This window comes from Chrysochloris asiatica, unplaced genomic scaffold, assembly GCF_000296735.1.
Source record: "Chrysochloris asiatica unplaced genomic scaffold, ChrAsi1.0 scaffold00150, whole genome shotgun sequence".
NCBI classification, from domain to species: Eukaryota; Metazoa; Chordata; class Mammalia; order Afrosoricida; family Chrysochloridae; genus Chrysochloris; species Chrysochloris asiatica.
Window position 1 is genome coordinate 4,430,423 of NW_006408668.1, and position 18,699 is coordinate 4,449,121.

Below are 18,699 nucleotides of genomic sequence, written 5' to 3' on the forward strand. Positions count from 1 at the left end.
TCTGAAAGTCTGGGTGTTCTTGTGTGTCTCCCCTCACTTCATATCAGCTGGATGCTTCACTCTTAGCTCTAGCCCTCTGTGGCTATGTCCTTGTCCATGGGCTCAGGAGTGCCCAGGTCTCACCACACTTCAGACCAACCAGTCCTTCCTCTTGTCTCACCTCCACGTTAATGGGAGTCGATGGAATGTGGTTGAACTCAGCCCATTTCTTCATTGTTGCCTTCCTCCCCTTCCACTCACCAACAGACCAGCATGGTCGCGAGCAAGCTTACCTGCCTGCTCATGTGTTCCCTTTGAGAAGGGGAACAATTCTCTTTTAAAAGGAGCTTTGGTAGTATAGCAGGTTATGAGTTGGGCTGCTAACTAGAAGGTGAGCAGTTAGAATCCACCAGTCACTCCTAGGGAAAAAGATTAATCTTTCTGCTCCGGTAAAGATTTGTTGTTGTTGTTGTTAAGTACCATGGAGTCAGTTCTGACTCATAGTGGCCCTGCACAGGGTTTCCGAGGCTATAAATCTTTACGGGAGCAGAATGCCTCATCTTTCTCCTGTGGAGCCGCTGGTAATTTTGAACTGCTGACCTTGAGGTTGGCAGCCCAACTCGTAACCACTACGCTACCAGAGCTCCTTACAGCCTTGGAAATCCTACAAGGCAGCTCTACTTTGTCTTGTAGGGTCACCAGGAATTGGAATCAACTTAATGGCAGGACTTCTTATGTGGCACTGTAGGATCAGCACTGGCCTGTATATCACAGGTTGGCAGTTCAAACCCACCAGCTGCTCTTCAGAAACCCTATACAGGGCCATGAGTTGGAATCGACTCGACAGCACTTAACAACAAGAACAACAACAATGGCAGTGGGTTTGGTTTGCTTTTTGTATTTATTTTTCCAAATTCTCAAATAGCTGCTCCATGTATTGTTTTCTTTGTATTAGCATATCACTCTGGTGTGATTTAACATTTAAAAAAGTTATCAGAAGAGGAAGAAATGAATCAAAATGCAACTATCACATCGTATCAATATGGAATTCTATTAACCCGACAAGCTACATACTCCAAAGCTCCCCTCTACACTGAGGGTAGATCTGGGAACCCACACTGACCTAGCTAGGCTATGCAGTGATGGAAGGCAGAGCTGTGGGCTGCAGGCCCCCAGAACTCTGGAATTTTACAGGAGGGTTATACTTATAGCTCAGGATCTAAGCGAGATTCAACACAAGAGCCTTGCACTTTTACAAGATGGCTTTGCTGATAGTGTACCAAAAGGACTTCAGGAAAGAAGAGGAACTGCAAAAACAAGATGGAAGAGATCATGATTTCAAGGATTAACACTGGGAATGTGTCTACATGTTCACGTGGACACACACACACACACACACACATACCCCGAAGCCTTGGGTTTCTCCAACAGGTGGGCTCTTGAAGGCCCTTTTGTCAGGGGATTGCATGAAACAGATGAATATTGTGCAAATCATGCTTAATGCTTCTCTTGTGTCCTTGATAAGGAGATAGCAACAGATGAGCCCAGTTAGCATGAGAGGTGGTGCTTCACACCCAACTGCCCAAGAGCTGCAGCTCTAACCAGAGTAGGGATCAGGTCTTTCTGCAGAGTCTGCAGGACAGGGGAGGGACGGAGATGCTTGTCTCCCACCCTGCTAGGAGAGGCTCTGCAACAGTAATGGAGAGTCTGAGCATGTGAATTAACATGAACATGTGCCTGAAGACTTATGTCCTTGGTTCTCTCTCTTCTGTAGAATCACAAGGGCATATGAACAATGGTAAAGGAGCATTTTCTACCTGCCACAAATCCTGTGTCCCTAAACAGAAAAAATTTAAAAGTTAATGTATCAGGACTCCTACCTGTGAGCTAAATAAACATCAGTGAAAAGAGGGAAAAATAACTAACGACACAAATGAGTCCTTCTTTTGAATCCATCCATTTCCTGCGCAGACTGATTGAGGCCATCAATGTCTTCAGCTTAAGTTTCTCCAGCATCCACTGGGAAACTACCCACAACACCTAACACTAACAAACTTCAACATCAGGATGTTGGTTTTCCTGATGCTTAATCCCAACGTGGCCACCTTTGAAACTGGCCACCTAAGACTACTGTGTTAAGTGCATAAATAAGACATTCTAATGAGGGAAAATTGAAAATGTTCTCAGAATCAAATTCACTTGGTCATATGAAGGATGATACATGCATACGCTTTCTAACACAGTGGAGAGTTGGTGCCAAAACTGGTGCTGGAGGCATTCTTGGGCTTCTCCTTGCTGTTACAAGCAGCTGGATTTTTGAACAGTAAATACAATAATAAGCATGTGATTCCATGAAAAGCAGCTTTTTGTTCATAAAGCAGCTCTATGTTGAGAAGCTAAAGGCAATTTATAAAGCATGTTATTTTCATTGCCAGTGGACGTTAAACAGTGAGGGTGGGGGCAGAAGAATTGAGATGGTGTGGTTTAATTGAAGGAGCATCAGACAGGAATCAAACATGTGAGTTCTCATCTTGGTTCTCCCATCCAAAACCAGGAGAGATTAGGTAAGTCACTCTTGCCTCTAAAAGCCTCAATGTTTCCTTATAAAGTGACAAAATTGATATTATTGTTTTTAACCAGAGAACGTGAAGTTATCTGAAAGTCCCCTAGTCAAAGACAGATTCTAAATCCCTTCTCCCTGACTCGAGGGAGTGGCTCGCTTCCAATGAAGCCACGCTTCTTGATGTCCACAGTCAGGGCATAAGAGATACTGCTGTCATGTGGCCCTCAAGACATGTGCCCTTGAGACCAGGCACCATGTTGTGTGGAAGTCACACTACATTGAAAGCCTATGTGTACTGTATTCCGGCCACAGCCAACGGCCAGCATCAACTGTGTGAGTGACTACATCTTCAGAAGATTTCAGCCGGAGCTGACAACAGGTGGAAATAAGAGCGGCAGCTCCTGCCAGGCCCTACCCAAATTGTAGGTCCCTGAGCAAAAGAAATGTCATTGCTTTAATCTGGTAAATTTAGGGGCAGATTGTACACAACAACAGAGAACAGGTGAAGCACTGCAGGATAATGCACTGGACCGCAAAGTCGGCTTGAACTGCAGGGTTGGGGGTTCCAACACACTATCTGCTCCTTGGAAACCCTAGCCAGGGTCACTATGCGTTAGCACCAACTCTAAGGCCCTTAACAACAACAAAATAAAGACTCAATGATTCCCAAGGTCCTTCCAGATCTGGAACTCTAACATAGCTGAATTGGGTAACTAGTTCTCATTATAAGATGAGACAAAAACTGATTGTTGTTGCTGTTATTGTTAGGTACCATCGCGTTGGTACTGACTCATAGTGACCCTATCACAACAGAACGAAACACTGCCCGGTCCTGGGCCAACCTCATAATTGTTGCTATGTTTGAGCCCATTGCTGCTGCCAATGTACCAATCCATCTCGCTGGGGGTCTTCCTCTTTTTCTCTGACCCCCCACTTTACCAAACATGATATCCTTCTCTAGAGACTGGTCCCTCTTGACAATATGTCTGAAGTAGGAGAGACCAATTCTGGCTATCCTGGCTTCCAAAGAGCACTCTGACTGTACTTTTTCCAACACAGATCTATTTGTTCTTTTGGCAGTCCATGGTACTTTCAATATTCTCCTCCAACACCATTACTCAAATGCATCAACTCTTCTACAGTTTTCCTTATTCACTATACAGTTTTCACATGCATATGAAGTTACTGAAAACACCAAGGCTTGGGTCAGGCGCACCTTGGTCCTCAAATTGACATCTTTACTCTTCAGCACTTTAAAGAGGTCTTGTGCAGCAGATTTGCCCAGTGCAAAATACATCTTTTGATTCCTTCACTGCTGCTTCCATAATGCTGATGGTTCATCTGAGCAAAATGAAGTCTACGACAACTTCAATCTTTTCTCCATTTATATAGATACTGTTTATTGGTCCATTGATGAGGATTTTTGTTTTCTTTTATATTAAGATGCAACTCATACTGAAGGCCATGGTCTTTAATCTTCATCAGTAAATATTTTAAGTCCTCTGCTTTCAGCAAGGTTGTATCATCTGCATGTTGCAGGTTATTAATGAGTCTTCCTCCATACTCATACTTCGCAATGTTATCCATAGCTTGTCATGATCCACACAGTTGAAAGACTTTGTGTGACCTCTAGTATTCTCTGCTTTCAGCCAAGATCCATCAGATATCAGCAATGATAACCCTCATTCCACGTCCTCTTCTGAATCTGAAGAGGATTGAGGATTGGAAGTGCTCTGTCAAATCTGGTTGCAGCTGTTTTGCTAATTGTCGTTAAATGCCGTCGAGTCGGTTCCGACCCATAGCAACCCTGTATAGGGTTTCCGAGAAGCAGCTGGTGAGCTTGAACTGCCGACCTTGCAGTTCAAATGGCTTTGCAGTCTGGCGCATTAACCCACAGCGCCATTAGCACATAAATAAGGAGTCCTGATGTGGCGCTGTAGGTTAATGCACTGGACTGCAAAGTCATTTGAACCTCAAGATCAGGGGTTCAAGTTCATCAGCATTCCTTGGAAACCCTATGCAGGGTCACTGTGGGTCACAACCGACATGATGGCATTTAACTACAACAACCAATCTGAGGTTTATAAATGCAACAGAAGATACCCATATGAGAAGGCTAATCAGGATTAAAACTTTTCTCCCTGTTTTGTAATCTCCAGTATCTGAAACAGAAAGTGGGGAGAATGGAGAGAGCATGTAGAAGGCACTAGAATTTCTTCTGGAAATCAAATATACCAAATAGGTACTCACTCTCAGTCAACTTCTAGGAGGCAACTGGCATGTGCAATACTCATAAGCATGAAACAAAATTTAAGTATCCTCCACTTAGTCCTGTACATGAAAACGGACTTTCACAGATGAGGAATTAGAGTCTGGTCAGTCACATTATGAGTATTCCTGTTAAAATGTGATGGAGATGTTAAAAAAAAAAAAAAATGACTGATGTGAAATAACACCAAAATATTAAGAGTGACTCCTGGGATAGTGCTGTAGGATAAGCACTGGACTGCTAACCACAAGATGGGTCGCTCAAACCTACCAACTGCTCTTTGGAAACCCTATACAGGGTCACTATGAGTTGGAACCGACTCGACAACACTTAACAACAACAATCACTAGGTGGTATGTATGATTGTACATGATCTTACTTTACTTCTTTAAATTTCTCTGTATTTTTCAAATGTTGTTTTGTTTGTTTTTATTGTGGCATTAGAAAATATATAAAATGATGAGGAAAAAAGTTGGCAGATAGATTATATAAGAGAGTGCTGGTCAAAAGGTTTCCCATGAAAACTCATGGATGAATTGAAGAATTACCTAGAGAAAAGAGGAGCATCATGGCCAGAGAAGGTTATTCTGTTGTTGTTATCCTTTGTTGTTCCAGATTTTTAAAAAAATGTAGTTAAGTAAAATCGAACAGATTTTCTTCGTTTACTTGTTAATTGCTATCTTAGCACTTTGAACATGTGAACGAATCCTGAATCTCTCCAAAAGTCAGAAACCACAAACAGCATTGCCCAAACTTGTTTTGGGAAGCATTTCCTGAGCCCACTGTTCCTCAGGATATATTCTTGGAAACTCTGACATTACGCAAGGTTCAATTCTCTTCCATCTCTGGACCTGGGTTCTGAAGCATACACCTTCACATCCTTTAGTGCAGGCAGCACCCATGCCCACCACCACAGTGAAGATAGGGAGCACTGCTGAGCTCAGGCACCAAACCGTTTGGTTGAAGAGAATGTCATGTGGGTGTGTGAGGAGAAAGGTCACCCAATATGTAACAGTGTGGTCAGGCTGGTGCCACTTTTATCTCAAGACACCCCTCATCACTTGGGGAGCTCCACGTGTTTTCTGTTGCAGAGGCTTAATACAGTCCTTTGGGGATGACTAAGGTCAGCTGAGACTGTTGGTGTTCCCTGAGATGGAATAGGAATTATCATTCCTCTTAAGCACAGGTATCTGAAAATGTCTGAACCCAAATGGGAAGAAGCTAGCCTAATTTCACAGAGATTCTTACTTAATGGTTACATAGGGAGAATTTCACTGGAGCACAATTCTTATGAACATTTCACCAAAATTTGAAAAGGAATGTTTAGCCTTTTCTGAAGCAAGTTGGCATTTTCAAGATGGCGGACTTCTGACCATCCATTTTTAACTTATATTTTATTACAAGGGTTTTTGGTGAACTGTCTTTTTCCTCAGTTGTCCAAGAGGGGGTCTGGTTCTGCTTAAGACAGTGATTATGAATTGGGCTGCGAATCTTAAGGTCAGCAGTCTGAAACTACCAGTTGTTCCATGGAAGAAAGATGAGGTTTTCTGCTCCCATAAAGATATACAGCCTTGGAAACCCTGTACAGGGTCGCTATGGGTCGGAACCGACTCCACAGCATATAACCACCAGCATCCAGGCACTTCTCTTTCCTACCAGTCTTCATAAGCAACAACCATTACTCGTGTTCCACAGGCCCCAACAGAAGGAGGGCTCTTTCCCAATCTTGTTTAGTGGGCCACAGTAAGAATGCACACTGCCCACATGTCCAGTTCTACGTTTCCCTTTGTTCTGAATACAGAATCACTGATCTGGAGATTACAGCGTCATATAAATGTTCCCTCCTGTATTCACTTGCTGCTTGTCAGTACCTGCGCAATCAGCTTAATCACCAAACAAAACAAACAAAAAGGAAGCCTCAAAATTGTTTACTGCCATTCTTTTCTTGGTCGGAGTTGATGTTGATGTATATAAAACCCAATCAAAAGACTCTGAAGGAAAATCACAGCAAAATTAGCAAGGCAGGCAGCAGCTGAGAACATAAGCCTGCAATGCAATCGGGCCTGGCTTTATCATTCTGCACGTCAGTCTGAAGTGGGCTGTAACCTTCATGTTGTTGTTGTTAGGTGCTGTCCAGTTGGTTTAGACTCACAGCGATGCCGACCTTGTGGTTAGCAGTCAGTGCTTATCTTACAGAGCTACACCAGAACTCCATAACCTTCATGGGCCTACAGAATTTACATCCAAAGAAACGAAACCAAGAAGCGAGATCACTAGCTTCCCTTAACTCTATTTCTCTCTACGAAAGAGGCCACCAGCAGTTGGTTAAGGTTGAAACACACACACACACACACACACACACACACACACACAAAACCAGTTGCCCTTAAATCAATTTCTACTCATGGTGACTCCATCCACGTATATCAGAGTAGAACATGCCCCATAAAATTTTCAATTTCCAATGTCTCTTCTGAGGTGCCTCTGGGTAGACTTGACCTGTTTGCTCCAGAGGAAACAGAGCTTTTAAATTCTAATCACCAGCCTGGCTTTGCCTTACACAGACCCTCCAAGACACATTGGAATCATGAATTTTCTACAGCCAATGACATTCTTTCTCTTAAATACCTTCCTAACTTGCCTTGAAGCTCTTTTAGGGCATAGTCATGCAATGCTATGTATCTCCTCCGGTCTCTTCCATCTGCTTACTCCATTACAGTGTGAACAAATACAAATGGGCACTCTTGGTCCAGTGCTACACCAGGACTCCATAGTATAGACTAGAGGGTAGGTAAGAGTTAACTTAGGTGAAGGGGAAGGCAAAAATTAGGGGAAACAGCAAGTCAGTGATATACCTTCCCTTTCCCTACTACCTCTGGTAATCATCAAAGAATGTTTCTTTCACTGTGAAAACCTCTTATTGAATTTTTCACAATAGTGACCTCATGCAACATTGTCCTTTTGTGATTAACTGATTTCAGTCAGCATAATGTCCTCCAGGTTCATCTGTTTTGAGTAGTTTCACAGATTCATTGTTATTCTTTGACATTTGTAGTACTCCATTGTGTGTAAGTACCATAGTTTGTTATCCATTCTTCCACTGATGGGCATTTAGGTTCTTTCCATCCTTTTGCTGTTTGCATAGTGCTGTGATGAATATGGGTGCATCTATCTGGTCTTCTTCCGCTCCTCTTTCTCTATACCAAGTAGAGGGATTGCTGGGTGATAAGGTATTTCTATTTTCAACTTTTTCTGGAAGCTCAGTTTTCCTCAGCAGTTGCACCATTTTATAGTCTCACCAGCAGTGTCTGAGGGTTCCAGACGCTCTACATCCTCAGCACCATTTGTTTCCTTTTCTTTATTTTATTAAATTCTAACTTTATTGATGCTGGGGTGAAAATGGTATCTCACTGGTGTTTTGATTCACATCTCTCTAATGGTATGGTGCTGTAGGATAAGCGCAGCACTGTGGATTAATGCACTGGACGGCAAAGTCATATGAACTGGAAGGTTGGTGGTTCAAGCTCACCAGACGCTCCTCGGAAACCCCATACAGGGTCGCTATGGGTTGGAACTGGCTTGATGGCACTTAACAACAACAACATATTAACTAGCCACAAGGTCAGCAGTTCAAACATACCAGGTGCCCTTCAGAAACCCTATACAGGGTCACTAGTAGTTAGAACTGATTTGATGGAACATAGCAACAACAACAAAAATGGCCAATGATCACAAGTATTTCATCATATATTTGTTGGGTACCTGAATATATTTTTTGGTGATGTGTCTGTTCATGTCCTCTGCCCATTTTTATACTGGATTCTTTGTCTTTTCATTGTGGAAGTGCTGAAGTTTTCTATGCATTTTAGAAATTAATCACTTGTCTGGTATATGATTGCCAAAAAATTTTTCCCCAATCTGTGAGCTCTCTTTTGGTGAAATCTTTTGGTGCACATAAGTGCTGATGAGTTTGAATTTTAAGAGGTCCCAGTCATCTTGCTTGTTTTCTGGTGTTTGTGTATTTTTGCCATGTAATTAGGGTCCCTAAGTTTGTCCCTATTTTTTCATTGATGATCTTATAGTTCTACATTTTGCATTTAGATCTTTGATTCATCTTGAGTTCATTTCTGCACATGGATACTCAGTTTTGCCAGAACCACTTGTCAAAGAGACGATCTCTCTTCTCATTTAATGTGTTTTTTGTCTAAGACTTTTCATCAATGATTGAGACTATGGATTAGGATCCAAGAATGAAAAACTGTTAAGTTTGTGGCTTGGAATCAACATTCATTCTATTAAGAATCCTAAGAATGAGCTGATCTTGCCTGACATTCTTCTTTCTTATAAAACACAAGGCAGCAGCCACACACTCAACTCCCTTCATCTTTCAACTCAAATGCACAGGCCCTGGTGGTGTAGGGGGTTAAAAGTTGGGCTGGTGGTGTACGGGGTCAGCAATTCAAACTCATCAGCAGATCCATGAGAAAAGGTTGAGACAGTCTGCTCCTGCAAAGAGTTACAGCCTTAACTATCATATAATTCACAATAAAACATTAAAAAACAAACAAACAAAAAACCCTAAGGTTTTTTACTCTATCCTATCGGGTCTTTATGAGTGGGACTCAACTATAAAGTCAGTTTGAACAACAAGACCAGCTGTTCAAACTCACCAGTTGCTCCTCAGAAATCCTATACAGGGTCACTATGAGTTGGAACTGACTTGACTGCACTTAACAACAGCAAGAACAATGCACATACAGCGCTGCAGATGTGCAGTGAGTGCTTGGAAGTTTTAGTTCATCTGATGAGTTAGCACTGGGCACACTGCATTGTATTTCTTTCCTGGAGTAACTCTCAGAAGCAGCTGCTATTACTATCATCCCCATTTTACACAGGAAGGAACTGAGGTTGAGAAAGTTTAGTAATCAAGAGTAAAAGTGTCAAGAATCAAAGCTAGGTCTGTCTGATTCCTGCTATTTGGTGGACCATGCACACCCACCACCACCATCACCACCACCATCCCACAAAACCAGGTCACATCAGAATTAAAAAGATACGCTTATGGATGGAACATAAAATTGTCCACTGTGAACCTTATTATCTAAGGATTCCAAATGTCTTTTAATCAAACATTGTCCTTCTTCAATCCAAGGACATGTTCTTGCATCTTCCCTATAGAAAATAGTACATAATTCTGAACACATAGTAAGCGCTCAATGAATACTCACTGGATTTAACACAAATCCAAGGAAGGAAATTGAAACTGTGCCCTGGCTCAGAATACCTGATCAAACAATTCAAATAATCATAGATTCCCTGAAGCTTAAAAAGACTTACCTAACATACAACATGTTTTCTGGGGGGCAGCAAGAGTTTTGATCTCAAGTTAAACATTCCTAAGCTCATCAAAAGTCTCATGTGAGTAAAAACAATTCACTTCAGGCCTTCAGGTAGGATTAGGGAAACATCCCAATGTCTTTGCTATTAAAGCCTATAAAACTAGTCTTTGGACCAGATCCAATCTTAGATTTGTGTTTTTTATTGTTTTTTGTTCTTCCCAAGTCCTGTGAAAGATACTGCCTTATTGCTGCTATTCTGGCTAAGAGATCTAGATGGAGGCAGGTATTCTAAACCTGGAAGGAAGAGTGGAGGGCCAACACTGGGAGGGAACATCATTTTCTATGCAGAGTGGGGCTTCCAAGTAAAAAAATCTGGAGGTGTGTAAGCCCATGGCTCAAAACAAATGGGGATGGGGAATAAATGAAAAGAAATAGAACACAATTGGGATTTACTTCTAAGAACTTCTAGTCAGGATTTTGTTGGAATGTCTATAATTGCTGATTTCTGAGTATGACAGAGCCTCAATGTGCATTTTATGTCCTCTGGATGGAGAAGGAAGCAGTAGAGTTGAGACACAGGACTGGGAGGAGGACATTAAAGAGGGAGATGGTAAAAGTAAAACTTTTGTGAACCACAGGAGTCGCTAGGTGATACACAAACAGCTAATGGGCTTGACTGCTAACAGAAAGGTTGGAGGTTTCAGTCTGCCCAGAGGCAGGTTGGAAGAAAGGCCTGGCGTTCTCCTCTGGCACATATGGAGTTGTCATGAGTTGAAGTTGATTTACATTTGATGACAACTGAGTGTGTACTCCAAAGAGACAAATAATGCAACTCTCAGCCTGGGCCTTCCAGATACACTGAATTTGTTTTTACATGAACAGGTTTTCTTATGGTTCAAAAGTTAGAAGCAGAGTTTAAGATTTGAAAAATCTGTATTTAATGCCCTGTTCTGCCATTTTCTACCCTTAGGGTCTTTGACAGGGGACTAACCCCATCGAGCTTTACTTTCTTCGTCTGTAAAATGAAAATAACAATGGTATATACTTCAAAGGAATGTGGGGACGATGGCATGAGACACTGTATATAAAAACATTTGTTAGGTACTGGGCCCAGAAGCGAGACGCTCTGGTGGTGCTGTAGGGTACGCACTGAACTGCTAATGCATAGCTATGAGTCATTGTGAATTGGAATTGGCTTGATGGCAGTTAAGTTCGGTTTGGTTTGGGGCACAGAGAAAGCACCCAGTAAAAAATGAAAACCAGTTTTTTTTTGTTTTTGTTTTTTCATTATTGCTTGTAAGAATAGCTTATAAATGCATTATTATAAATGCATTTTCACAGACATGTTGTTGTTAAGTGCTCTCAAGTTGGTTCCGACCCATAGCAACCTTGTGTAGGGTTTTCGAGGAGCTGGTGAGCTTGAACTGCTGACCTTGCAGTTCAAACAATTTTGCAATCTAGTGCATTAACCCACAGTGCCACATCACTTTTTTAAAAAAGCTTCCATGCATTTTGTGTACAGGTTCCCAAAACAACCTGACAGGAAGGCAGGGAGAAATTCCTACCCTCAATGTGCAGATGAGACCATGAGACCACGTGTGCAGGTGTGGCTTAGAGACACTAGAATTCATTGTCCGCAAAGAGCGGGCCAAGAGTCTCTGACTCAAGCATGCTTACTACAGTTACCCCATAGGAAACCAGGAAGCAGAAAACACGTGAAGAAAGAACTAGAAGCCAGCCTATCTACAAGAGAGAGCAAGATGATTCCATTCTAGTCAAGTCTGGTCTAGTCTCTTCATTTAAATGTTGCTTGGGACCCACACTGATTGTGCAAGCCATGTTTGAAAAGCATTGCTGGAGGGAGCTGTGTTTCCCAGAGGCCAAATGAAGGAAGGATCTGTTCTGCAGAGTACTTTGTGGTTAGTTTGTTTAGACATTTATTATAGACATTCACACACAGGTGTCAAACGACAGGTAAGAGTATGATGATTCTCCAGCCTAGTGCTGGTCACAGAGTTTCAATGATCATCATTCCACTCACTCCTGTTTCATTTATAACTATTTGCCTTCAAGTTGATTGTGACTCAGGGTGCCCCCATGTGTGTCAGAATAGAATGGCTCCACAGGATTTTCCACAGCTGATACTTCGGAAGTAGATGCTCAACCCCTTCTCTCAAGGCACCTCTTGGTGGGTTTGAACTACCAACCTTACAGTTAGTAGCCGAGTGCTTAGCCATGTGCACCAACCAAGGTCTTTGTTTCATGAGTTCCTCTAGCCATCCACCTGTTTCTTAACACTTTTTTTAAAAAAAGAAATACTTGGGGAGTTAAAAAAATATATATCCAGATTCAGTTCCAGCAGGTCTGCGGGTGGATGGGATTTGCAGTTCTCATGGCTGCCTCTCCAGGTCAGGTGAAAGGACCACCACACCTGGGAGGGCTGAAGAGTGACTTCGAGGGGTGCCACCATGGCAAGTCAAGGACTCTATTTCACCCAAGCAGTGGGTCCTACTGAGGCAGAAATGGCAAACTCTTCAGGTACTCAGGCACACAAGTATTATGACACAGGATGGAGAGGCCTCTTCAACAGTGGAAACAGCTGTAAGAAATAAGGCTGAAGGAAGGAGGTTAGTCCTCTAGGTCTGCGAAGAAGGACATCCTTCACAACATCCTTGTTGGCCTTCCCACTCTGTGTCCTAATGATCTGAGGTTGTCTATGAATCACCTGCTGGGCAGGAAACCTCTTACCTGTCTTTGCTTTCCCAGAGTTACCAAATACCTGTGAACCTTGTGAAACAGATGGCATTCAACCATTCTTGAGCTTCAAAATGTCAACTTTATGACCCAACCTAATTCAAAGTAGGTAAGTCAAGGGCTCTGTATCTCAAGCAAGCAGTAGGTCCCATTGAAGGGAAATAGCAAATCCTTCAACTCCCTGAGTTATGCAAATGGTTAACGGGCTTGGTCACCAACTGAAAGATTGGTGGTTTGAATCCACCCAGAAATGCCTTCAAAGAAAGGCCTGATGATCTTCCAGAAACTCAGTCACTGAAAACCGTATGAAGCACAGGTCTACTCTGACACACATTGGGTTGCCAGAAGTCAAAGGTGACTCAATGACAACTGGTAACAACAAAACTGGGCTTCCACAAAAGCCCAGTAAAGGAATGAACACGGACTGGCTTATAACAGCTCGTATGTGCCAGCTTCTAAACCAGTATTTCTCATCAACTCAACAACAGTGCAGGGTGGATATAAATCTTTTTACATACGCGGAAACTAAGGCAATGTATGCGTAAGTGCTTAGCACAGTGTCTGATGATTACTGCAAGTTTAATGTTGGCAACTGTTATGATTCTTATTTTCCAAAACCACACAGCTCCTCAACAGTGGAGCCAGATCTGAATCCATGCCTGCTTGGCTCCAAACAATCTGCCTTTTCAGGCAGTGCCTCTCCTGGAATTGTTGCACCTTGAAGCCTCAGGAAGAAGACTGGAGTCAACAAAGTCAATATGTTAACAAGTCCCAGACAAGGAGTAATTTCAGGGTATGGAACAAAATGGAGAGAGACCGTCTAAAACATTTTTTTAACAGAGTATTGTGACATTTTAAGGAGAATGTGTACCTAGAGAATGTCCTGCAATTGACTATCATGCTGGTTCTCTCATGATCAAGAATCAGATGGGCAGACCCACGCAGAGCTCTGTTAAAGCAGGGGAGATGGCGCCTTCTTACCTCTTTGCCCTGTCTTTCTCATCTTCATCCATGAGATTTTCTATGCAGTTTTTCCTGGAGAGAATAAAAAGAGAACAGATGATTACTGTCTGCTTCTAGACCGTTCTAACAGGTCTTTCTGGTTGTAGTCATCTTGGTCTCAGCTGACTTGCATGTCTTACTTAGCTCAGTGGTTCTAGAACATCCTTGTTTCAATTACTCTTAAAAATTACTGAGGAATATAAAAAGTTTCTATACTGAGATAATTTTACATGCATAAACACATACTTCACTAGTCAGCGGAGTGATGAAGATATCATATGTCACGGGAAGTCCAGACTAACCCAAGTCTACTCATTAGAAAATAAGAGTAGCAAGGGTGGCGCTGTAGGATGAGCACTGGACTGCGAACCACAAGGTCAGCAGTTCAAACTCACCAGCTGATCCTCGGAAACTGACTGGAAAGCAGTTAGCAACAACAACACGAATTATGTGAGTATGGTGCAGGACCATATGAGCCGGAACTGACTCCTCAGCACCTAACAACAATAACCACCAGCTCAATGAAGCATCAGTTTATCTCCAGCCTTAAACCTGAAAGTACCTTCTGTTGAGTGGCTCTGATCTGCCAAGAACATCACACCAGGCTATAGTCACTGTTCTTCATGTAAAGCTACATGCCTGTGACATTCTAACAAGAGGATTTATTTGTCCATCTGTCCATTCAAATACACAAACTCCTCTAACAGAGGAACTGGGACCTCACAGGAGCAGAATCCATACCCTTCCCTTAAGACACTTACCCTAGTTAAGTGTCTTAGTCAAGACACAGTTACAAAGCATGAAATGTTCTTGTGGGCCAAGTCACCAGGGACTGCACCTCACTGCCTCCAGCTCCTACTCTCCCAGGCCATTGGCTCGAGGCCATATGCAGCCTGCAATTCCTTCATCCTCTCAAACCCACATCCACTATTCCTTCTTTCATTCACAGTCTCTCCTGCCTGGAGGTGCACTTCTATCTGCCAGCACCCCACGCATGAACGCTTTCAGGGTGTCCAGTGAGGCAAGAGGCCTTCTGGAGGCACAAGCTTGCAGTGGCTGAGGGGACAGAGTGTGACTGAGCTAAAGAGTATGATCACCAGGAAGCTGAATCACCACTGCACCCACCCTACGTTGTAAAGCAAGCACTCCAAAAATACAAAACAACTAGCCTACTGCCATCAAGTTGCTTCCTGCTCATGATGAACCCAGGTGTTCAGGGCAGAACTGCCCCACAAGGTTTCCAATGGCTGTGATTTTGGGGAAGCAGATTACCAGACCTTTCTTCTGAGGTACCTCATGGGGAAGTTCAAACTGCCAAACTTTTGGCTAGTAGGCAAGTACTTAATCATTTGCATCACCCAGTGACATTAGAGCTCCAAAACCACTTCGTGAATACAATAAGACACTACTCTTAAAATTTAAAGTTTCAAATAAAAATAATTAATGTAGCAAATAAATCTTTCTCTGAGAAAATTCCATTTAATTGCTTTGGTTCGCCACATGCAAAAACACAGGAAGAAGAATTCAATGCGTCAGATTGCAAAGTCATTGGAACCACAAGGTCTGTGGTTCAAGTTCACCAGCTACTCCTTGGAAATCCTATACAGGATCGCTATGGGTCAGAATCGACTCGAAGGCACTTAACAACAACAACAAAGCCTTCATTTACATGCCGCATTCAGTAACTGCTGCCTTCAAGTTGATTCTGACTCACAGCCTCATCTTCTCCTTGAGGAGGGGCTGGTGGATTTGAACTGTAGACCTTGTGGTTAGCAGCCCAATGCCTAACCCACAGCACCACCAGGGCTCCTCTCATTCAGTAAATTAAAAGCATATTTAATGACAGAGTCACAAGAAATGCAGTTCAGCAGTTGAGACTTGCATCATAATTGAAATGAAACTAAGACATCTACAAATAGGCATGTGTTTAATGCTTTCCAGATGGAATCTGTTCAAAGCTTTATGACAAGAGAAACATGGTATGGAGTCAATGAACACTGTAAAACCACCAGCCTGGAATTCCAAGGAGAGTGGTGGCCACAAAGGCACTTGGGGCCTCAAGCAAGGAGTCAGTCAAGAGAGGTTCTTCACCAGGTGGCCTGAGGAAGAGCATGTTCAAAGTCTGGGTTTCAGTTCTGGAATCCTGTTTGGGTAACTAGTGTTTCTTAGTCACAAAATAAACATCTAAAAATGACTAACAGCTATTCTTTATCAACTACATCTTCTCTGATTTACATCTACTTATCTGTAAATATTTCCTGAACCCATGAAGCCTCAAGGATCTACACCCACTTCCTCTTCTTCCTCAGCCCTCCCATTTCCTTGCTCTAATTCCTGACACTGACCGCCCTCTAGGACATTCTACTGAATTGCACCCTCTGTTTGAAGAGAGGCACTAGTGGTATGCCCTGTTAGGACTGTCACAGAAATTCCACTTGGTATCCTGCATGGTCCTTGTTGTCACTCATGCTTTCACCCATGTGTTTTGTTGTTGTTGTTTTTTAACTGTGAATTGAGTGATGATTTACAGACAAGATCATCAGCCTTACATTCAACAAATCATACACTTTGCTGCATCTCAATGATTGCAGTCCACTCAGTGCAAAAACAGTTGTCTCGCTTCCTCTCTGTGGTTACCCAGGTACAAATACCCTCTTTCAAACTCATATATATTTGTGGGATATTGAGTCAATCTCTGTGATAGTTCATTTCATGCGATGATTTGGCTAAACTACAATATTTAACCAAACCGCAAGGTCAGTTTGAACCACAAGGTCAAGGTTCAAACTCACCAGTCACTCCTCGAAAACCTATACAGGGTTGCTATGAGCGGGAATTAACTCTAAGACACTGAACAACTACAATGTAGGTGCTGTTAGGAAGGTATTTTGTAGAGGTGGCTATCATTTGCAAGCATTTTACGCTAAATAATGGATATTATCCTTGATACTGTGGGTGGGCCTCATTCAACCAGCTAAAGGCCTTGAAAGCAAACACTGAGGTTTCCTGGAGAAGAAATTTGTCCCAAATCTAAAACATCAACTCCTGCCCGACTTTCTAGCAGGCTGGCCTGCCCTCAGATTTTGGATTTATTAGGACCTTTAATGATGTGAGCCAATTCTTTAAAATAATAGATAGATAGATAGATAGATAGATAGATAGATAGATAGATAGATAGATAGATGACATATAGAGATGTTGTTGTTGTTGTTGTTAAGTGCCATCGAATCAGTTCCAACTCATAGTGACCCTGTATAAGGTTTCCAAGGAGCAGCTGGTAGGTTTAACCCACCAACCTTGCAGTTCAAACCGACCGTTTGGTCCTATGCATTATCCTGTAGTACCATACCAGGACTCCATCCAGAGATAGATGTTTTTTGTTGTTTAGTGCCATCAAGTTAAGTCTGACTCATAGTGACTCTGTATAGGATTTCTAAGGAGCAGCTGGTGGATCTGAACTGCCGACCTTGCATTTCAAACCAATCTGTAATCATATGCTTATTATATAGCGCCACAGCAGGACTCGGTATAGAGATATGTTGTTGTTGAGTGCTGCTGTTGAGTTGGTTCCGAGTCATAGTGATCCTGAATAGGTTTTATCCCACAGCGCCACACCAGGACACCTTATTTACTTATATATGTGGTGCTGGAGCATAAAGCACTGGACCACAAGGTCGGTTTGAACCACAAGGTTGGCGGTTCAAACTCATCAGTTGCTCCTTGGAAACCCTATACAAGGTCACTATGAACTGGAACTGACTTGACGGCACTCAACAACAACAAACAATATACCTGCATATAGGTACATTGGTGATGGTGTGCCGTGGAGTCAGTTCCGACTCACAGTGACCCTGCATAGGGTTTCTAAGGCTGTAAATCTTTACGGGAGCAGAAAGCCTCATCTTCCTCCCACAGAATGGCTGGTAGTTTCAAATTGTTTACCTTGAGGTTAGCAGCCCGACTCATAACCACTACGCTACCAGAACTCCTTATAGGTATATTACAACTACCTATATCTCTATATCTGATACAGAGATATAGGTATATGGATCTACACACCTATATAGAGATACAGGTATATGTAAACACACACATGTCTGATTACGTTATTTTTTTCTGAGGAAACCTGACTGACTGATATGAACCCATTTTACCTCATAGTGTGGAGGAGCAAGAAAGGGCCAAACACATATAACTAAAAAGATCTAAAGGAAGAAAATCAGTTCTACAAAGTCAGGCTAAAGGAAGAATAGAACATTTTAAGGGGGACAACTACTCTTCTCAATCACCAGGGTAAGTCCAAAAGTCTTGCTACTAGGGTTCGTTCCAGTCAGACACACAAGGATGACAAGTTCTCTCAGTATTACATTGGTTTTAGTCAACTGAAAGTACCTTTCAGGGAAAAAAGGTCCAAACACAACTGACTTCCAAGGTCAGCTCAGAAGGTTACTATTGTAAAGTGCTATCAATCTGGTTCCAACTTACAGTGGCCCTGTATAGGGTTACCGAGGAGTGGCTGATGGGTTTGAACCACTGACCTTGAGATTAGCAGTCCAGTGCTTATCCTACAGTGCCACATTTAAAAAAAAAAAAAAATTTGTGGGATAGTTGGATTTCTTCAAGGACACGGGATGATCCTGGGGGCTTATTAGGAAGACAACGGAAATCTGCACTGATAAGAAAAAGGCCAGGAAAGTTATGCCAAGGAATTTTTCCCCATCGCAAAAATGAACACACTCACTCTTTGAGGGTAGTAAGGTCTGTCCTAGGAGAACTCCATTAGGAAACCTTAC

General features: G+C 42.4%; 1 protein-coding gene across 1 annotated transcript in view; it reads right to left on the reverse strand.

Annotated features, from left to right (window-relative positions):
• NPAS2 (neuronal PAS domain protein 2) overlaps window positions 1-13,939 on the reverse strand; it is a 126,523-nt gene extending 112,584 nt beyond the window's left edge. The window contains exon 1 of the mRNA XM_006870770.1: window positions 13,886-13,939. Within this exon, the coding sequence (XP_006870832.1) occupies window positions 13,886-13,917 (32 nt within the window). The 5' untranslated portion in view covers window positions 13,918-13,939. The remainder of the gene's footprint in view (window positions 1-13,885) is intronic.
• Window positions 13,940-18,699: the final 4,760 nt, after the last annotated feature.